The sequence below is a fragment of the Astatotilapia calliptera genome, chromosome 20, assembly GCF_900246225.1.
Source record: "Astatotilapia calliptera chromosome 20, fAstCal1.2, whole genome shotgun sequence".
Classification (NCBI taxonomy): Eukaryota; Metazoa; Chordata; class Actinopteri; order Cichliformes; family Cichlidae; genus Astatotilapia; species Astatotilapia calliptera.
Genome location: NC_039321.1, coordinates 6,848,818 through 6,871,957, shown reverse-complemented (window position 1 = coordinate 6,871,957; position 23,140 = coordinate 6,848,818). Strand labels below are relative to the sequence as shown.

At 41.2% G+C, this 23,140-nt stretch overlaps 1 protein-coding gene across 1 annotated transcript; it reads left to right on the top strand.

Annotated features, from left to right (window-relative positions):
- Positions 1–867: 867 nt before the first annotated feature.
- Positions 868–21,462, top strand: c1qtnf12 (C1q and TNF related 12). The gene is made up of 8 exons (XM_026154574.1): positions 868–1,961; positions 13,424–13,528; positions 13,657–13,768; positions 13,941–14,125; positions 16,135–16,243; positions 18,277–18,370; positions 20,363–20,441; positions 20,528–21,462. The coding sequence occupies exons 1-8, from the start codon at positions 1,782–1,784 to the stop codon at positions 20,624–20,626; spliced, it is 963 nt and encodes a 320-aa protein (XP_026010359.1). The 5' UTR covers positions 868–1,781; the 3' UTR covers positions 20,627–21,462.
- Positions 21,463–23,140: the final 1,678 nt, after the last annotated feature.

The following is a 23,140-nucleotide window of genomic DNA, read 5'->3' as shown; positions in this document are numbered from 1 at the left end:
CCAAACTGCCAAACGTTATTTATTTATTTATTTATTTTTATTTTATGTTGAGCGTAAGACTTTTTCCTTTTATTTTGAATTAAGGATCACGTATTTCCTGGACTGATTTTGTCGTCTGCTGTTGAGCTTGGTGCTTCTTGGCTGCAACTTCCTGCTACGTCTTCGCACAAAAGGCAGGAAGTGAGATGTCACTGGTAAATGTTTGTATTTCACGCCGCTACCTCTAGATGGCACTGCTTTAAAATGTAAAATTGGCAAACAAATGAAACGGCAGTCTAAAATTTTAAGTTAAAAAAAAATAAAGTATGTGGTATGCACTCATGAGCTAACATGTTATTTATTAGAAACAATCTGGCAGGGTTGAATTCCTTTTTGATGAATGATTGTAGAAATACCCAGACCAGTAATTTATTCACATCAGCCATGATTATTTAGTGAAACATGCAATTTCTACTCCTTTCCTCTGGGAGTATTCAAAGAATTGAACACCAACACTGAGTAAAACAAACAGGTATGTACTGCAGTCTAGATTTCTGTCCCTGGCATACTTTCAAACAACAGATTACACAAGATAATGTCTTAAGGTCACAAAAAGGTGCATGAATTAGTTTTTACTTCTAGCTTGGAGCTTTGGTAAATCAGGCCTGTATTGAGGCATAGACAACTTTGTACACATCCCATAACTTGTCTGCCAAGAAGCTCTTCAGAAGTGAGATAAAACAGAGCTGAATCAGCTGAGGCTGCCAATAGAGAGAGTCAAAAGAGACGTGGAGAGAGAGAGAGAGAGAGAGAGAGAGAGAGAGAGAGAGAGAGAGAGAGAGAGAGAGAGAGAGAGAGAGAGAGAGAGAGAGAGAAGGACAGGGGGAGGGAGAATGGGTGATGATAAAACTCCACTGTGAGCCCTCCTGTAAGCTCAGTCAGAAAGCAAAGGAGCAGCTGGGACCAGAGAGGTAGGGAGTGCAGTGGAGCAAGAAAAAAAGAGACCCACCGGGCACCAAATCTCTGCACATGGACTTGTTGGGACAGTCAGTAGGCAGCACCTGAGTGACCACTTTAAGGAGAAAATAAGGCCGGCTAAGATCAATACAGGACTTCAACTGTCTTCTCTTTGGCATCCCCATGGATGCACGCAGATTGATCTGAATGCTGATCTGCATCTTTTGATCTGAGCCCAACTTCTGTGGATATTGCAGCTTTTTCCAGCTACCACACCAGTCTGCTGGAGCCTGGACTCTATTGTTGAGTTTAAGAAGCAGCGGGGGAGAGCGAGGGAAAAGAGAATATTGCCATCCATCTCTAAGTCCCTACAGCCCACCCTCAGCTTTGGACGCCCCTCCTCTCAGCCTCTTCTTTTGACCCCCTGTGCCCTCCACAACACCCCAACCCAACCCCCTTCAGCACCTCCACCCCCCCCAACAGAGCAGAAAGCGTGAAAAATCTCACTAATGGGTTTATTTGCTGTCAGATCTCCACAGATCTGTCATTCCCTTGGACCATTCTGCTTGACACATTTCATAGTTGAGTAAGCCTCCTGGAAGTCTGGCTAGACTTAGCAGTGCCCCTGCAAACGCTGGGCTGGCTCAGAGCTCATCAAGAGGGGAGCAGCAGTCAGTCTGACAGTCTCTTGGACAGGGAGTCCCTGAAGCTGCATTCCTCCAGTCTCTTGTGTTTGTAAGCCTCGTGGGCATCTTCAGCTTGCGTCCAACCACACGACTGGTCCTTTTCCAGAAGATTCGGGTTGTTTCTGCAGGGATTCAGGTGCTGATTGAAAGACTGTGAAGATGTGGTGTGGGGCTATGCCTCTGGCCGTAGTGGCTGTGGTGTTCTGGACCCAGTGTGTCCTTCTAGATGGAGTGGATGCCAAGAAGGAGAGGAAGAGGCCAAAGGAGCCCACTCCACAGCACACAGAGACGTACAACACAACTCTATCCAACAGTGAAGAAGTTGGTGGGACCATCAAGGTATTAAATTCCAATGCAATTTCTTTTTAATATATATTTAGGACTTCAGATTAGTTTAAGGTTGCCTTGCAGATATGTGACATATACCTGTCAGCACAGGCTGTATAGAAATAGATAAATAAAGTGTGGCAAAGGTCGGGGCAGGTGTGCCCTGCCAGGTCAGGCCTCATACAGTTTGACGGACCAAAATGTGTGAAGCTCTAAATAGATGACTTCCCAAGGCATGCCAGGAATGTGGACATCTAAAGGGTGATCAATGCATCAATTAGTGTGCGCTGCGGGTGCCTGCCTCCAGTGTTTCAGCTTATGTGAACAATTCAGGGTGCAGTAAAGCGAGATGAGGTATTTACAAACCTCTCAACACAAGAACAGTGTTTTTATTAGAAATGAATCCCGCTTACATAACAACATTGCTGCGGTACACTTCCATTTTCAGGAGCAACAGTCGGCCCTTGACTCTGTTATTTATTGGTTTATTGCTGGTGTTGCATATTTGTGAAACTTTCCAACAGGCTATTTGTTTTGCTTTCAGCCCACCCATTATGTTGGCATTCTCATGTAACTCTCACTGCCCTATATACCAGCCAGTCTCGCGGTAACCTCCACTCCTTTCCCCCCTCTTCTAGAAACCACACAGTGAGGTCTTCTTTGTGTCTCTAAGAACACTTTGTAGGTGGTTGTGGCCTGGCGACTGTTTATTTGACTTGGTTCGCCCAGTAAAAACAACAGCTATGAAGGATGACCTTGTGTCAGCCCTGAATCTTGCTGAAGATTGCACCCCATCGGGATCTCGCTGGTCTGCCTCGTCCCACAGGGAGCAGGGTGTCCTCACAAACACTGCTGCTCTTGGATTGCCTTGTAGGCAGTGATGTGACTCCTGGGAAAGTTAGCTGGAGAGGTATTATAGTACCTGTGGTGATGTTTTTCCCAGCCCATTGACGCTGTCATTCACAGGCCTACCCCGACTCCGCTGTGTCTGGGACATCCGATAGGGGCGGTGTGGCCCTGAAAACTGGGGCAGCATGCCGTGTAAGCCCCTCACAAAGCCCCATAGAAAGGGCCCTGAAAGGGAACACCTCTGTGAGGATTATCCCCCTTTGCCCCCCTCTCTAACATTCTTTTCATCTCATCTCCCACAATCACAGGGTAATGGCATAATCACTCTTAAGACGCAGTGTTATGCCCGACAGTGTCTTTGCCAAACACTGTCACCTCTGATAGAACCTGAGATTTAAGCGTGACATCTGTGGAAGAGGTTGCATTGAAGGTTGCATTTGTCAGTGCCACTCTTTCTGGGTTTCTTTTGGCGGGTATAGAGAAAAAAAAAAAAAAAAGCATGCCACACATCATGAAAAGTGGTAAACTTGCTTGTCTTGGGTAGTTTGTTAGTTTATCCTATTACACATCTGTTAGGGCTCAGAGAAAACAGCACGTCCATTGGAGCTGTCTTGGCAAGCAATTTGTATTCTCAAACAAGCCAAACATTTACACTCCAAATTTACATTTTTTCCCCCTTGTGCCCAGTGGAAACAGTTCTTATGATGGCATTCGTTTTCTATCTGACCAATCCTGTGTGTGGGCTGCTGGCAGTGGGCAGTCAAACCCTGCATTCCTCTGGAGATTTTCCATTTGAAAGTGATCACAACAGTGAGGTGTGGAGCTACGCTGTGAGAGGAATTTTTTTAATGAGATGATGAACATTTCAAACAACCGTGATCTCTGCGAGCCGTCACGTCTCAGAGGTTTAGTACAGTGCGTTAAAAGTACAAGGCTTATTGTGCACCCTGCTCTAAAGATGAGAGGAATCTGTCATTGCCGAGCGCAGTGAAGGATCTGTGATGACTGTAATGGAGGGAGTCAAGTCAAACATCACGCCTGGCGTGTTGAGTAATGGCTGGGTTTAGCCTGAGGTGAGGGTTTTTGTTTCCTCTCTCTCATCTGTAGTGATGATTAATACAGCGGCGTGTGGGACCTTTTGGATCAACCCACACATTGAGACAAAACTGAGTCCCTCAGGAAACAAGGCCACTGTGAGAGCACACACCTCCCACCGTTGGTGTGAAGAGTCCACAGTAAACTCTAGTTTCAGCCTGTCAGACAGTCAAAAAGGTTATGCTTATTTAACCTAATGGAGTCATAAAACAGAGGGAAAAAGAAACAAATAACAAACACTGTTTTGCGTTACATCTGAACTTGGGCAGTAAAATAAACCACACTGTTGTGTTTTCACCTCCCAGACACAGAGCGGCTGTTTTATTTGGATTTTGTCTGCAGCTTCAGGTTGATGCTGGATTTATATAAAAATCCCTTAATCTTGCCTGATTCTTATCATGAGTTGGTCATGTTTCTGTAACTGCTATATCCAGAACTTCAGCAGTAAATTCATCAACTGTGGCTTAAACAAAAACCAACTGCAGAGGTCATTAATCATGGCAGGATTTTACTGAGAACCGATAATGTAGATGCATATACAGCGCACTCCGATATGAGTGAGGAAGAGGCAAAGTATTGTATATAGTGTATACGTATATAGTGCTATGTATTTCTTCAGGTTTGATTAGCTGATTTATTATCCATCCATGCATCCATCCATGCATCCATTCATTCTCTGCTGCTTATCTGGGTTTGATTTGTGGGGACAGCACTCTCAGCAGAGAAGCTCAAACTTCCCTCACCCCAGCCACCTTCTCCAGCTCATTCAGGGGGACACCGAGACATTCCCAAGCGGGTCCTGAGTCTGCCTCAAATTTCCAGGGGGCATCCTAGTCAGATGTCCAAACACCCTCAATTGGCTCTTTTCGATGTGGAGGAGCAACCACTCTACTTATTTTTTATTGTACCTTGAATATAATGACTACCCGGGTCAATGTTAGCTTGTGTTAATGCTAGCTAGAAACCGAGGACACACTGGAGGGATTATATCTCTCAGCGGGCTTGGGAATGTCTTGATGTTCCCTCGGATGAGCTGGGAGAAGTGGCTGGGGAGAGGGAGGTCTGGGCTTGTCTACCTAGACTGCTGCCCCAACGACCGAAAACTGGATAAAGGGCAGAACATTGCCGGATTGCTCCTTGGACAGATTCAGTTTTGCTAAATTTGGACTCTTTTCTTGCATTCAAGTGACTTGTAAATTAGTCACCAGGAGCGTTCCTAGTATGTGGTTATATAACATAGTCCAGAACAGTATTGGAATCATGTAAAAAGAGGAAGATCTCATGAGTTTTTACTGTGAAGTGGCAAACTGTGATCTGTGATGGCACAGCATAGGTAATGCTTTTCAACAGCTCATTTTACCTACCACAGGGAAAATGAGCACTCACTTCCAATTTCAAAGCTATAATTTGTACACAAAACAGATGTGACACAACGATCAAAGTGTCTTTCAGCTTAGATTGCTTTTTATATGAAGAGGAAGCTGAGATTGTCTTGAGCATAAACACAAATTTATTCACTTTCTCTCGTATGCTAGAAGTGCAACTTTGTTGGGACAACAAAGAGGCAGTTAGAAAAAAGCTCAGGACATATTATGAGAAGAATGTTTGACCTTATCATTAAATAATAACTACATTTAATTTACACTTCCAAATATGCCCCTGTGTGATAGAGTAATTATGTTTTGCACACTGTGTTTGCCAATTGAGTAATAACACAGTGTGCAGAGAGCCGAGTCAACATTGCATGCTTAACTGTATTTACCTCTTCAGTGATAAATCTTCGAATCAATCTGTGTCTGTGAAGCGCAGCGGTGGGGAACACGTGGGCGGATGCATGACAACTGAGATGCACGCAGGTTAGCAGGATCCCCTCGTCCCACACAGCCTGGGGATCCCTGCCTTCTGGGGCGGTGTTGGCCCAGCGTAAGGCCCTTCCACCCATGCATGGATGACTGCACAGGGAGCAGTGCAGGGATGTAAAAACAAGGGATTAGAGATGACTCTTAATCATCCTGTCCAACCTTAAACCTGCATGCGGAACACTTTTATCATCAGCAAAATGTTTCATGTTGTCGAGTGTGTACGAGCAGGTAGAAAAACAGATAAGGCAGAAGTGAAAATAAGATAAGTTTTTTTGTACGCACACGGAAGAATTCAGGAGCTGCCTGCAGAAGAGTAGAGTTTCAGTATCTGGTTGCAGCCCCAGAGACATGTTTTAACAGTTGTGTTTGTGTTTTTGGTGGCACGCTGCCCCAGGGAAATATTTCCCATTTTATTGCTTCAAATAAATTCTACTTAATTTTCCCCAAACTACATGACAAACACATTTAAAGCGTCGTACGAAAAGATTTATTTGTGCAGGCCCAGGTCGGTCTTCTGTGGATAATAAAATCTTATAGGCTTCTGCGAATGATCAACAATCATCACAACTGATCCACTAATTGATCCAAAAGCTCTAAACTCACCATGCTGCGGGTTAATAAAACCATCTATCTTCACTCTTATGGTAAGACATGGATGCCAGGCACAAGCAGTGGAAAATGATTTGGTGTATTTGCTCAAATAATAAGTACTGCACAATATTTAAGCACTTTCACTTCAGTATTTGAAGTTTGTTTGCTTCGTACTCAACTTTATTCGGTTTAAGAAGCAACTATTGTGCTTTTTACTTCACTCTGTTAAAGATTTTGAACATGAAGCAGTAAAAACTACCAATTTGAAAAAGGAATAGAAAAGAATAAAGATATTTTAAAAATTGCTCTCATGCAAAATGAACACTTACTTTTTGATGAAATCAGAAAAGTTGCCTCTTTCTCATTTCTCTATAAATAACTAATGCATCAGCTTTAACACTTACATAATGGTAACACACACACTGAAAACATGTATTTTTATTCTTAATCCTAAAACACTGACAAGCTTTACTTAACAATATTATGAAATAAATAAAATAAATTACAGGATTTCTTTCTCTCTGCCATTTAGAGCTGGGTCGCTTAGCTCAAGCTGATGACCACAGACAGGAAGCACAGCTAGCCAGGCTTTTGATTTTGTCTTGTTTTATAATACAAGATCAAATTATGCATTAATGAATGAGCTTTAGAGTTGCTTGCAGATAAACTTTTGTATCTTAAGACACAGCAATGTTAGCTGTTTCTCTGTTTCCCAGTTTTATGCTAAGCCAAACTATAGCTACCAAATTTCGATAAATAAATAACCTATAAACAAATGAACTAAAAGTTCTCTTTTTAGGCAAAATATTGAATGCAAGCATTTTACTTATAAGATGTAAACTTTTGTATTGTTACTTTTGTGCAATGTACCAGTACCACAGGCAGCAAAACAGAACCATAGCATGACACTACCTCCACCCTAAGTGCCTGCTGCTGTAGTATTCTTAGGTTTAAAAACTTCCCCTTAACTCCTCCCATCAAACCTCTTGTGATTGTGGCCAAATCGGTCAGTTTCTGTGTGGGTGACCAAATTTCAGGTCAAACCTGAAGGTGTTCATTTTGGAGCAGGGCCTGCTTATTTAGTCGGCATCTTCTCATTCCACGATGATAAAAAACTGGCTTCACTGTTGATCATGACGCTGGTGTTCCGGTGTTTTCCAATTCATGGCAGGCTTGAGGCCTTGGTGGTTCCTGGATTGTTCCTGAATATCCTGACCAATTTCCTCTTATCTGAGGGTGACAGTTTGGGTTTTCTTCCAGTCCTTGGCAAAGTGGTGGCACATTAGAATAACTTGTACTCACCTAGGATTTGAAGTTGCTTAGACTTTCCTATTATTCTAAGAACAAACAAAACAGAACAGCTTTTAGTACCAGTTTGTTTTTCTGCACATTCAGATGTCTGTTTAGAGAAATTAGACTAAACATAGTCAAGTGGTTTTTGTTCCTACACTGCGAAAACATAAACTATTGGTCAGTCCAACGAGTGCTGTCAAACACATCTTTTTTATGCCGGTGAAGAAAAAGTACCAGTTGTAGTCAATCATGGTCAATAATGAAAAAGGTTATAGGCCTTGCCTTGTCGTATTAAAAGACTTTATAGAACCTTCATTACCACTAAGTGAGTGTATGAATATTAGATTAGGGAACACCACAAAGTCAAAATTGTGCAACAATTCCTCTATTTAAAAGTCATTAAAGATGAATGCTCTATAATCATTCCACTCTAGAAGAAGAGGAGCCCCATCCAGCCTCTTCCACTTATACTTATCAGAGTCGCAGAGGGGCTGTAGCCTATCCCAGCTGCCATCGAGCGAAAGGGAGGGTACAATCTTACGCTGGCCAGAGAGACATACAACGATTTGCACTCACATTTACACCTTTAGAATCACAGATTAACCGAACCCAAACCTGCAGGGAGAACATCAGGTTGAGGCCCTGGACAGATACTGGAGTTGAAGTCAGGACCTTCTTGCTGTGAGGCAACAGAGCGAACACTGCTAACGACTGCATCACCGTGCTGGCCAAGAACTGCTCAAATTAAAATCCCCAAATGACCATGCATTCATGCTTGTACAACTACAAATTGAAATTAAGCTCCAGAGATAGTAGCAGGGGGAAACAAGGTAACTTGTTTAATCTGTGCAGAAAACTCAGAAGAGTGAATTGTATTGTTTTTTTGCATAACAAATAAGATATAGTCATAAGTCGTTTGTGAACTTTAAAATCGCTGAGATGGATTTGATATTTTCTCTGCCAGAAACAATTAAAATCATAATTTAATGGATTAAATTAACATCCATCCATAGATATTAGACTTTACATTCTTAAGATGAGAGTCTGAGTAATGAGACGTGATTTAGAGCCCCATCATCGACCAGGGTAAACACTGTCTAAAAGATTTAACGCTTCCCACCTTCAGACAGAATACCTGACACATTCTCATGGTCTGCGTTGGAAAGGCGTGTGCTCATACCCGCTGAGAGACGAGGCCACTTTGAGGCACTCACACATCAGCGGTGATCAAAGCCAGAGCCCCGGTGTTCTTCATCAACTCTACGACGTATACCTGGATCCCCTCCCTGTTTGTTCGTCACCTATACGTGCTGATACTGAGCTATGCAAAGGAATCTATAGTTTACTTTACAGCATAGCAGCGAGTGAGGGATTGAAGGCCTTTCGACAGGTTCTTCTTTGTCATACAGCAATATGGTTTTCATGTCTGCATGTGTGGAGTCTTTGAAGTTCTCGGTTGAGACATACACCCAGCTGCATGCAATGAATCAGACAATTTTTGGCAAGTGATGCACTTTACTGACAGTAGAAACAGACACAAAGAGAGCACAGTATATTTTATAGAAAAAAGTTTCTAAAGTTGATGATTAAATTATTTATACAGTGATTTGCAGTTATATTTTAGCTTAGAAATGAAGGTTATAATTACCGTGGTCAAAGCCTTTCTTCTTTGAGCACAGAAAATCCTTCAGGGCAAGGGTTTAATGGTTTAATTGCAATGGTGTGTATTAAAGAGGATGCCAAGCTCAGAGCATGGCTGATTTCCTGGCAATGATAAGAGGTGTAATTACCGGGCACATGTGTGGGCCAAATTAACAGTTTTATATCTTTGACACTGACCAAGAACAAATGTTAAGTGTTTACTTTTTCTCAGTTGAGAGCCTGCCGGTCCGCCTCATCATCTCATTGTGGGTCTGTTTCAGATTGTACTGAGTTGTCTATAGTTCCAGCATCAGCATGTTGATTTATAGTATTTATTCAAGCTCACAGAGCTGGTATGTTACATTAATATTGTTTTGTTGTTGAGAGTTTGACAGATTTATAAATCAAACTTACAGCCAGCAGGTGGCTAACATAGCATAGTATATAGACTGGAAAGATTTAATCTGGCTCTATCAGAAAGTCCAGGACCTGTTAAGCTCAGTTATATTTGTTTTTTTAAGCACCGGAGCCTCTCCAGCTGTCATAAGGTGACAAGTGGGGTACACCCTAGACTGGTTACCAGTCTACTGGAGGGCAGCGATGAAATAATTTATAGAAATCATGTTTTTTGTTTGTTTGCTTTTTGTTAAATTAAAAGAAAATACTGTGGGGACTGGATGGATGTTAGGAGATGATGGCATAAATCTGTCACTGTCAGTGCGACTGACGGCTGCCCCCTCCAACCTGAGTGTGTTCTTGCTAGAGGTTGCTTCCTGTTAAAAGGGAGTTTTTCCTTCCCACTGTTGCCAGGGGCATGCTGTCTTTCTCTCTTGCGCGTCTCTCCATTATAGTAGGATCTTCACCTGACAATATAAAGTTCCTTGGGAGGATTGTTTGTGATTTGCTTCATATTTTATATAGATGAAGCAGAATTGAACCGAGACTTGCGTCCTATTTTTGGATTCTTTTTTATCCCTCTAAGGTCAACGTAAGGTTTGTTTTCACTTTTCAGTCTAGGAATAAAACCATTTGTTTAGGTGCAGAATAATCTCTATAAACAGACATCCAAATATGAGCATGTTTGTTAGTCTGTATTAGGTTCGAGTAATAGCCACCAGTAACATTTGAGCAGCCTGTAGTTGAGTAAAGGTAAAATCTGGATACAGAGCACGGAAGGCCGTTGCCTATTGTCTGTAAACAATTTAGGTTTTCATTTGTTTTTACATCTCTATTCATTCAGAGCCCCAAAATATTTGAGACTAGCTGATTGGTTCCAATACTGGGCTCAGATACTAAAACTGCCTGAACCATGCACATTGAAAATAATGTGACACGTTCATAGGTTCATAGGTCTTGATGAATAATGATGCAGGAAAATGCTCTGTTCTACTCATGTTGGACCATCACATCCTCATTGAAAGGCTGAAAAATTGGGTTGGTGTATCTGGAACTGCATTAGAGTGGTTCTCCTCTTATCTCCATCACCAATCCTTTTCTGTGGCAGTCTCCGATTTTAGGTCATCCTCTACCTCCCTCACTTATGGTGTCCCTCAAGGGTCAGTTTTGGGGCCTTTATTGTTTTTAATATATCTTCTCCCCCTCCAGCATATAATAGGCTCTTTTGAGGACATTTCTTATCACTGTTATGCTGATGATATTCAGTTGTTCTTTTATGCCCGAGGATTTATCTAAGCTTCAGCGTCTGAATGATTGCTTAGATTTAATCAAACGTTGGATGGCTGCAAATTTCCTCCAACTCAACGAGGGGAAAACTGAAGTCCTCGTATGCGCCCCTGATAGGTTTCTATCGCAGATAGTGAAAGCTCTCGGTCCTCTCTCACTCTATGTTAAATCCTCTATCAGGAATTTAGGTGTCACCTTTGACTCGAGTCTCACATTGGATGGGCATGTGAAATCTCTGGTTCGGGCTTGTTTTTATCATTTAAGAAATGTGGCTAAGCTAAGCCCGATTTTATCTTGCTCTGAACTGGAGATTGCTATACATGCATTTATTTCGTCACGCTTGGATTATTGCAATTCGCTGTTTATGTGTCTAAGCAAAGGTTCTGTGGATCGTCTGCAGGTTGTGCAAAACGCTGCAGCTAGGCTTTTGACAAAATCCTCCAAGTACTCACATGTGACACCATTGTTATCTCAGTTACACTGGCTTCCTGTTAAATTTAGAGTCAATTTTAAGATCCTGGTCTTGACCTACAGAGCTGTGCACAGATTGGCACCAGCCTACATCTTTGATCTGCTACAGCCCTATGTCCCTAGCAGGTCTTTGAGGTCATCTGATCAGGGCTTACTTGCTTTAAAAAATACTAAGAGGAGGACTAAGGGTGACAGAGCTTTTGCCACTGTGGCCCCGAGACTGTGGAACTCTCTCCCCCAAACATTAAGAACTGTGGACTCAGTAGCTGTTTTTAAAAAACAACTCAAAACTCACCTTTTTAAAACTGCTTTTGGTTAATTTTTTGCCTGTTTTATTTTCTCTTTTTAAATCTTTTCATGACTTGTAATCTTATGTGCAGCACTTTGTGATTCTGTCTTGAAAGGTGCTATATAAATAAAAATGTATTTATTTATTTATTTATTTATTTATGAGCTGGCATTGAATCAGTGAGCTTGAGAGCTGCTGGATTTTCTTACTTTTGAAGTGTTGGATTAACTGTTTCCCTCTGTTTTCAGTCTTCGTGCTAAAAGAAACTAACAAGCCAGTGGTGTTTGCTTCATATTTAGGAGATGGAAATAAAAGTAGTATCAATCTCGTTATCTATATTTTAGCAAAAAAAGCACACTTTGTTAAACATTTGCTTAAAAGCTTATAGTATTGTTATGTTAACGAATATCATAAAATAACTTGGCCTCCAGTTTTTTGGAAACCGTACTGAGTGAGTAGTGTAAAGGTATTCTTGCCCAAATCAATCCCTTTTATCTGTCTTCCAAGCCTCAAAATCGCAACAAAAACAAAGATCAGTTTGACATGCAACGCCTGTTAAGTGGTTTATTTTGCCTGATGTCAGAGAAAAGAGAAAATCAGAGAGTGAAAAGCGGTGTGTGTGTGTGCTGCAAATCCCCAAACATGAAACAGTTTTTTATTCCAGCCTAACAAAAAGACACACAAGGATTTACTCTGTTGCGGTGGAACAAGATGCAAGTCTTTAACGGTGAAGAAAGGGGCATGTTGGTTTAGCAGATAAGTGATCCGTGTCCCGCTGCCAAACCTAAACAAATTCCATTTCAGACAGCTCACCTTCATGGCTCGTCTTTATCTCCTCTTCCATCTCAGCTGAAGACTCTTGACATTTGGGGAAGGGTTAGGGTAAGTTTGTGAGCTTGCTGTGATTGGAAGTCATTCAGCCTCACATTTTATAGCAAAATGAAAACAAGCAAGTTGTAGCACTACGTATAAAAACGTTTCATCCAGAGGACTTCCCCCCGTGAGATCTCACTCACCTAAACAGCAGTTTCTTACTAATTAGTTATCTGAGAACATACACCCTGATTGGAAAACACACAACCCTTTGTTTATATACTATATTCATGCCATCTTACTTATTAAATTTTCCATCATTAGATCTAATGAGCAGTATTAATAAAAAAATACTGGTTTGTCTTTTAGTGAGGGGGAAAGTGTTGGCCACTTTGACATGTTGTTATAAACTACAGTAATTGAGGCTTGCGGTCCACAGAATCGACATTACACATAGACAGGCAGACTCATTTTTCACCAGGGTGCTCATGGAAATTTTCATGTGCTGAAAAGAAAAAAAAACCAACTACTCTTAACAAAGTTTGTTTACATTCATTCCAGCCTGTTGGGCAAAATAAGAAGTGACGTGGCACACGAGTGAATTATCTGGAATGAAAAAATAAGCACAAGGTAAAGCTTTCGGAGGACGATGGTGACTGATGGGCAGTTGAGAAGCGTTGCAGTTGACTGAGCAAGAGAGACAGAAAGAAAGACATTTCCCTGTTTGACCAAAATTACTATAAAATATATGATTATTATATAAATTGAATAAACTTTTTAAAGGTTTGTCTGACTTGAAATCTTGACGGAGGGCGTGCGTGGATTGCAATTATGAGTCGACACTCATGTTGCGCTAATAATTTATACAGACTTCTGTTCTGGTGCAGGGTTCTGATCACCAGAGGGTGGATCCACTGGGATCATGGATGGACTTTGTGAAACGACCCGTTGGAAACTTTCCTGGAAAATGTCGCAAACGCAAACGACCACTGGTAAACCCAGAAGATAGGCTATTTGTCCCACAGTTATTCAAAAATGTTCACTTTAAGCCATTTTATGTACAAACTTTTTATGCTAAGTTGGATACATGATTATTTTTTGTGTCTCTGTCTTCCATTAGCCAGGCCCACCCGGTCCTCCAGGTCCTCCAGGTCCCCAGGGTCCTCCTGGCTCTCCTGGGGCTCAAGTAACTCAGGAAGTTCTCCTGCAGGAGTTCAAAGAGATGATTAAAGGTAGAAGCCTGTTGATTTTTTGTCCCAATTCATTTATTCTCCTTTATTGGATACAAGGTTGTTCTTTTCTTCATCTTACAGTTATACACCTTTTTTTTAATTACAATATAATCCTGAGAGAATAGTTAAAAAAATCCAATTGAGTCACTGTGTGCTGGGCATGTTCTGTCAGAGGCTACAGAGAGGCGAACAGCAGCCTTGGACAGACAAATCAGCCCCAGCCAGCTACCTACAACCATCCTCACCCTGGAGGGGATGACCTCGTACCGCAGAATAGAAGAAGCTTTCCACTGCAAGCTCAAGGGACCCGTAGTGGTCGACAAGAAGACTCTGGTGGAGCTCCAGAACTTTCAGACAGTAAGTTTGTTTGAAGCCGAGTAAATGTTTATGAATCGGTCCAGCTTTGTTCCCTGCTTGCGGCTGAAAAACTAAAGTTTTGGCTAACCATCCTCTGCAGGGTTTCACATTTTGTTTCTCTGTCGTAACCCTGAAAGAGTAAGTGTTTGCTAATCACTGCTTACTTTGCATGTGGGAGAATTATGAGGGGATCATCCCCTCACTGGTAACTGGCACTGGCAAAGCATGCAGTGCCACTCCAAGACTCAGACTGCCTCTTTGGTCAAAAATATCAGCTTTTTCTATTCTACACATCACTCTCTGGGCAGCTTACAAAAGGCACTCTGTCTCAGACTTGGAATAAAGTGGGGAGAGGACAGAAATAGACACTGTTTGAAACAGCATGCTGTAGTGGAAGAACTATGCCCAGTTAGGACTAGCTGACAAGGCTGGAGGAGGGTGCATTGGGCTCTGCACACTATTAAACATGCAAACACAGAGCTATGTTAGTGAAGACGTGTTACTATGGCTTTGGAAAGTTTTAATATTTTTGCAGAGTCAGAACTATAGAGGCACACAATGAGACAAAGGATAAAAATAAGGTCTGAGTCCAGGGGCCCTATTTATTAGAGATTCATGGTTTAGACTCCATGTGTTAAATGTGATATACTTTAACTCATGTGCTGCATGTGCTCAGGGATAACACATTTTGTGAATTTTGACACAATGTGTGCTCTTTTAAAAATTTCTAACATTTTTTAATGCAAATATTTGTACACACATAAAACAAAACAAAAAATCTATAGAAGCCACAAACAGCCGCCGATCAAACCTGTTTATGAGCAGCAGTCAATCAGAAGAACTTTGGTTTAAAGGGACGGTGGTCTTAAAGTAGAAGTGTCCTGTCTTCCTTTTCTCTCTCTCCAACCGATTGTGGCACATGGCCGCCCCTCCCTGAGCCTGGTGCTGTTGGATGTTTCTTCCTGTTAAAAGGGAGTTTTTCCTTCCCACTGTCACCAAAGTTCTTGCTCATAGAAGTTCATATGATGGTTGGGTTTTTCTCTCTATGTATTATTGTAGGGTCTACCGTAAAATATAAAGAACTTTGAGGTGACTGTTGTCGTGATTTGGCGCTATATAAGTAAAATTGAATTGAATTGAAAGTGCTACAAAAGCTTGTTTCAAACAATGAACTGGGGGGCTGCTGCACTAAGGTCCAGTGTAAGATAAATTATTTTGAACTGGGAATTATGCAGTAATCCAAAAATAAAATATGGAACTGTTGCATTAGAATGTAAATATTAATAATTACTAAACAGTGGTATATAAAGGGCGGGTAAAATAACCAATAGTCACTGCCAGTTAGGCATGTTTTAAATTCCTGCCAAAAAAGTGGATGGATCAATCCAGCCCATATGGGGAACACAGTTCACAGTCTATCAAGATGGCCGGGAGCAGTCCCCACTCCTACCAGCAATCTCCTATTTATCACTTTGATTTGCTATTCTCCTCCTGCCTGGTCCTCAGCGTTCCCATGCTACATCAGCATTTAGGTTTAGTAGCTGCATGTTTGTGTAACGAGTGAAAAATCCCTGGTTTGACCTGGGGAGGACGCACAAATTCCTTTGGGGTTGCATCAGGAAGAGTAAAGAAAAAAATCTGCCAAATCTAACATGTGTTGCTACCCATCGTGGCGACCCAATATGGATAAGGGAACAGGCGAAAATAGCTTATGCTCCTTCACATCAGTAAACCTCCATGTGAAAAATGGAACAGCCTTGTCTCATTAATGCCATAATCCATGCAACACCTTGTGCATAAATGAGCCATGGAAGCAGTTCTGTCATAACTGTGCCACAGTGATGAGAAAGGGCAGTGGCTGTAGGATTGTTTCTGCTAAAGTGCCCTGGAAGCACACACAGAAGACATACCGTACTTAGTGCTCTGTAGCTGGGCCTTTATTTTGTGGTCCTGTATACTGTTGCCATAAAACATATCCACTATCAATCTTTTTTTTCCTGTGCTTCCAGCCGCCTGCTAAAGGAGCTTTCCTCAGAGGGTCGGGAATGGACCAGTCGACTGGGAGGTTCACAGCTCCCATCACAGGGATCTACCAGTTCTCTGCTAATGTCCATATTGGTAAATCACAGTAACTTTCCTATAAAGCTTATTACTGTAATATAGCAAAGCCTTAAAGCCCCTGCTCACTAATAGACCACCCAGATGATTAGACCTCCACTAAGGAGTGAGGGCATGCTTCCATTCTCCTCTTCATGCTTTTGTTGGCTTTGTTAAAACAGTTAAACTTATCACAGTTTTGTGATAAGAAAAGAAGCCTTGATTCTAATCAAGTTCATACATACACACATTATTGAAACCTCTGTCACAGTCTGGCGAGGGCAGACTGTATGAATTGAAAAAGGACCCAAAACGCAGACGCCAAGGAACAGGGAACAGAACTTGAAATGTTAACAAAAGGCGAGCCGTTTAATAAGGCTAGTAGAAGAGGTACAAACAAAGGGCAAGGCAAACTGAAGCAAAATTAACACAAACCTAAACTGGGGAATCTAAACAAGCAATAAGAAAAACCTAGGCAAGAAACTTGGAAGCATGGCATGGGAAACATGGCGTGGACAACAGATGACCTGACAATCACACACTGAAAACAGAGGACTTAAATACACAGGAGGTGATTAGGGGAAGTGGAGACACATGAGGAAACAGCTGGCACACATGAACATAATGACGTCACAGTGGGAGAGTAAAACTGAACATGATGAACACAGAACACCAGACCTCTTCACAATAAAACGGGAAACATAATGAGACATAGACATGACAACCCGAACTTGACAACGTAAGACACAGACATGAAACGCATGAAGAGCAGGGGAGATTTAACATGGTTGGAAACACGAGGGGAAAATAATAACTAGAAACACTTAGGCATAATAATACAAACTTGATAACAAATAAACTTAGGAAACCTGATAAGCTTAAACATACACTATGAACATCAAAAGAACTGAAACTCAAAACACTGGGTCATAAGACCCAGGACCGTGACAACCTCGCTGAAGCAGAGACTCTCTGAGCAGCTTAGCAGAGAAGCAACTGTTTACAGAACACCCAAACAAGCTCTGTTTGTTTGACGAACCACTTCTCATGCCATAAGAAGCTGCGATATGATTTTTCGTCCAGTGCAAATAAAAAGTAGCGTCTCATTCGTCTGACCACTTCATTGTCATCTTATCATCTTCTGATCCTTGAATGTTTGAAATCTGGCCCATTGTCGGACATGAAAAAAACGATCCTTGGCTTTGTATTATAGATGGGTTTTTAAGAATTGGTGTTAGCTTGTAATAAATGCGTCACCACTTCACCATTAATCCACCGTTTGTTTAATGTCTAAATTAGGAGTAGTGGGAAATGTTTGAGCTACAGTAAATAGTGTGGCTGAAACCGTAACACTAGACTAAACTGATGTATCATTGCAACTATAAATCCCTAAAAAGTTCATTTATAAAAGTTGATTTGAACCCTTACGTGTGGAAATCCAGTCATTTAATTGCCTGTTTATAATTAAGAAGGTGATTATAGTATATAGATATACATACTGTGAGGCCCATTTTCTTAACCATTTATCCAACTTAGGGTTGCAGAGCACGGGAGCCTTTCCCAGCTGTCATAGGTTGAAAGGCGGGGTGCATGTCAGTCTATCACTAACACTGAAGGCTATCGAAATTCAGTTTAAGATTTATACCTTTAAGACTCCTACATATAAAGGATAACTTAAATCTTGGTAATCCTTTATGCAATGATCCTTTTTTTTTATTGAAATGACATATTGCATCTGTTAAAAGAAAAAGAAATGGGGGTAAAATGTCAAAGGAAAAGATTAAAGTAACACGTTCAGAAGCAAAAATCACATCCCCACAAATTTACAATTTTTTTCTTGTAAAGTTTCCTTTTTTTCATAACCTTTGCACTTCAATCTTGAAATGTTAAGAGTTTTTTCTTGTTTCTAGTGTAGTTTTAGCCTTATTGACCTATGCTGTTTCGTCTTTGTCTTGTATTTTAGCCTGTTCTAACCTTATAGACTCTTTTTGATGTTTTAGCTACTTTTGTAACTCTTGCTGTCCTATCTTAATTGATCACTGACCATTTTACAGATCACAATGAGGTGAAGAGGAGCAAGAGCCAGCTTAAGGCCAGGGACAATATTCGGGTGTTGATCTGCATCGAATCCCTCTGCCACAGATACACGTATGTATCCTGTAAGGTTGTTAAATATCCTGAAGCTCAGTCTCCTACAGACTCACCCCCAAATCCCCTCAATTATGCACCTAATCTTTGAAACAATGTAGTTTTGGCACGTTAGTGAATAATATCGCCACCAATCACAAATAAAATCAATCTTGAGTAGGTTTCAATATTACTACAGTCATCCTTTGCATTCTTGAGATTCTTGTTTTGTCAATTTACGTTTGGCTTTTCTCCTCTCACAGTCATATTTTAGTGGTGTTTAATGCTTCCTTAACTTTCACCAGAAGTTACGAGCTGTAAAAGGGGTTGTCTGTTACACTTTGTGTGGAACCAGTTTGGCATTTCCTGTATAAAAACAGAGCAGGTCTCTAAAAGGAAATGTCCTCTCATTTAGAGGCCTTGTCCTTGTCGCCTAACTAATCTTTATAGACTCACCTTTGACACTGCAGGCAGCCTGTTACATACAACAGCACAGCAGAGAACTGCTCTAGTTTGGGATGTGCGAGGCAAATAACGAAGCATCAGATAGGGTGGGCCTGAAGGGCATTTATTTTATTTTATGTTTTTACAAAACCATACCAAATCCAAATTCTTTCCAGTATTTCAAAATTTCTATTTACATAAAGTCAGTGAAAGCTGTTGAAATGAATTGTTCCCTGAAGTCTCCCCTGGACTGTGCAGAGCTCCACAGCCTCCCTTTCAGTGTGGTACAATGAGGGGAATGCATAAATAATATTATTATGATGGGTTACTTAACCCAAAAGAGTGCTTGGCTTTTGCTTTTTTGAGCCAAAGCCCCAGCCAGTCTCGCCCTCCCACTCATGAAAATGCAGAGAATGTGAAATGAGGCTCATTGTGATGGCAGTTGGAGGGAAGGCCAATATGATTGATTTGCCATAAAAATTTATCATTTTCCACTAAACAGGAGCCAGTGCTCTCACTGTGTGGTTAAAGGCTGCAGCTATGTTACAGCCATCTGTGCAGCCTCTGAGAGTGCTCAGTTGCTCAAGGAAAAGTTTGACCTTTGGGTCAAACTCGTCTTTATGCTCTTTTCTTTCTGAGAGTCAAACAAGAAGATTGAGATTATTCAAACAACTGTATCATGGATTCTGAAGCTGCCACAAGAAGCTAGCTAAGACTTGAATAATACAGGCCTAAAGGCTGGACAGCAGCCATATGGCATGCGCAATTCACGAATGAAAAATACATATTTCCCAACCAGTTGGCGAGAAGATGCTGGAGGTTGGTGGCAACCCCTGGGGAAAAATGGTCACAAAGAGGTACATGGTGTGGCACCAAAAACCTGTTTGCGGTTGCTTTGTTTCCTAGCAGGTTGCTATGGTCACCAGTGTTTTGCATGAAGATGCCGACTTATCTGCAAATAATTGCCATTTACTCGCCAAGAGGTCGTGAAACTATGAAGAGTGCCTGCAGTCCAGAAACAAGGACTGTTCCCCTTCAAAGTAAAAGTTTCACTCTTTGCAATATTGACACAACTTTTACTTTGATGGTGAAGTTCTCAGTTTGCATCAGCTACTGGTTTGCCATGGAACGTGTGGCACATGGCAGCATTTTGAATACTATTAAAGAGTATTATGTGATCAGTGGAATCAAATGGCTCAAAAATACAGATCCAGGATTTGTATGGAGAATACATTTTGATTGTTTTCCAAGGTTTTTTTTTTTTGTTTTTTTTTTAGTTTGGAGCAGTTGATTTTCCTGACATTTTACCAATAGACCCCGCAAGCCAATGTGTAATAGGCATAAACAATCAACACATAGTTTCCCTGTTTACCGTTAAACTATGTCAAAGGAATAATTCCTCTCATCTAAAACTTGGCAGTAAAGTGAGCATGCATATTTGGCCAATGACTAACTATCTTTTTAATATAAGGCCTTTTACACTTGGATGAAGTTCATGGGGTTTTAAAGAATGCAGCTTTGACATGTTTGAAAATTACTCAGAAATGTTATTTTTTAATCTGATTGCAGTTCACTGGAGATGATCGTTGGCTTGGAAAGTAACAGCAAGATATTCACTGTCAGCGTGCAGGGACTGCTGGAGCTGCAGGTGATCTCAGGGACACACAAGAGTAAGACATAAAGTACTCTTCTACACTCTTTCTACATTTATTTTTATTTGTTTCTGCTCTGCAGGCTGGGCAGTACACCTCCATATTTGTGGATAACGCAGCCGGTGCTTCCATTACAATACAGAACGGTTCAGATTTCATGGGCATGCTGCTTGGTGTATAGCCTCAAACACGAGCAGGGCATCCTCCAAGCTGTCCACTGCTGCCTTTTATTTTTTTATTTTCTTTCAATGGACTGCTTATGAGCACCGCCACACAGGACCAAACCACAGGGGAGGCTTGAAGGAAGGATGTAAGGCTGACATTGACTTGACTGCTTGTCAGATGAAAGTCAGTGAAAGGACAGTGTGAAGCACTCATGGACTGAGTTTGTTTCTCACAGTGCACTTCCACCTCCCCCCCAGGAACTTGGACGCATGTTGCTTCACAGATAGAATAACCTGAAAATAAAATGGAGAATATGTTTGTTACAGTATATTTTTCATGGTTGTTGAAGACCTTTGCAGTAAACCAAGATTTTTTTAATGTTCTCTGTAGTGGTTGAAAGAGCTAGGGAACACAAAATAGTAAATTTGTGCATTTAATGTATATTGACATTCATGTTTTTGTCTTTTCTATCTATTGTCTAAACACTCATGAACTATAATTTTGTTGGATTAAAATCCAGTTTTATTATATTATATGGTACATAGACTCCTTGAGTACACTGGACAGTTAAAATATGCTCAGTAGACAGGCCTCATGTGGTATTGTATCATAACTGTTGCTGCATTTTTAGCCATTTTAGCATCAGTTAAGACTGAAATATTCAACGGTGAGAGGATGGATTAGTTGTATAGAGTCCCACAGACCCACAATCCCACAAATTTTGCTGATCCTCTGACTTTTCCTCTACAGCCAATACGTGATGCTTACATTTATCATTTTTGAGTTAAATATTTGAACAATAATGCAATGAAATTAACTGTTTGCTCCAGAATAAAATGTAAGCTAATTTCATCTGTGATTCCTGATCTTTTCAGATGGTAATTTGACTTGTCCCACAGTTTTGTTTATGGCATCATTTTAGTGCCAGTTATCAAATGCTAACATTCCCGTGGCTAAACGTCACCAATTTAATACCATGGACTGTATATAAAAAATGGATGTTTAAGAAATGAAAGTACTACAACGTACCTTAAACTGCATTCTATCGATGGCCAGCAGGGGGGCAACTTTTTTTTGTTTGTTGAAAAAGTAAGGAGGATTATGCAGCGTATTCTTATTTGCTGAAACGGGAATTCATACTACCAATTCCTAGTTCATGTCCATTTGTGCAGTACGGAGCCCCCCAGGGGACATGGGAGAAAAAAAAATTACGGAGGAAAAAAAAAATAATTAGGGAGGAAAAAAAAAAAATTAGGGAGGAAAAAAAAAATTAAGACGGACTTTTGCGAGCGCTCGCAAAAGTATTGCGAGCGCTCGCAAAAGTATTGCGAGCGCTCGCAAAAGTATTGCGAGATCTCGCAATAAGTATTGCGAGCGCTCGCAAAAGTATTGCGAGATCTCGCAAAAGTTTTAGCCGCATTCTTCGGAGGCCGCCAGCTCGAAGCCGACCGGGAGGTCGAGGCACGATGTGCCGGGAAAGCGGTGTTCCTCCCGGCTGTAGTAGGTCTCGACCTCCCGTTAGCTTCGAGCTAGTGGGTGTCAGATCTCCAAAAACGTCGGAGCTCTTTTGCAAATATGTGATGTCTTGTAAACCGAGCAGGTATCTGACGTTTACACAACTGCATTCACGCCTCAAAATATCTTAAAAGTGTATTTTGTGACCCAGAAAGAGTAATATTACAACTAAGTAGCTGCCGCCATTGTTGGAGTTTTGCGAGCGCTCGCAATACTTATTGCGAGATCTCGCAATACTTATTGCGAGATCTCGCAATACTTTTGCGAGATCTCGCAAAAGTCCGTCTTAATTTTTTTTTTCTCCCTAATTTTTTTTTTTTCCTCCCTAATTTTTTTTTCTCCCATGTCCCCTGGGGGGCTCCGTAGTGCAGGTATATTGCTACACTGAGTGAAGGATTTTGTGTATGCTTGACTGGAGTCCTTGAGAAAAGCCATCAGCATGTAACAGATAAGCAGAATGCTGATTGGCTGAAAAAAGGAAAGGGAGTGAAGAAAGAGTAGGAATAGCAACCCCCCCCCCCCCCCCCCCCCCACTAAAGATCAAACATTGGCTGCAGTGGACACTTTTTATTGTTTGTAACATTTGTAACAGTTTCACTTCAACACTTTGTATGTTGTAACTTTGGTCTTCTCTGTGGTTGGCGGAAGGTCCAACAACAACAACACAAGCTGCCCTCTGGTGACAGCAAATAGCTAAAACATGTAGACAATGGTCTGCAATGCTCTGTGTGGTGACCAGTACACAACAATGCCAGTTGCTTAAGAACAACAGATTCATGTGCAGCATAGTCAGTTTCTATTGGTGATGGTAAAAACTTGACTGTCAAAATGAGTCTTTCGAAACCAGTGCCTGACTACATCCATATTTCATATACAGTCTGTGGTTGACACCTAGCCTTTTAGACTATAGAAAGAAGAGTTTTGCAAATACTGCTGAGCATTTTTATCTTCAACTTATCTGAGAGGGAAGAAGTTAAAAGTTTGTGATCTCATCCACCTTGTGTGGATACTCCTT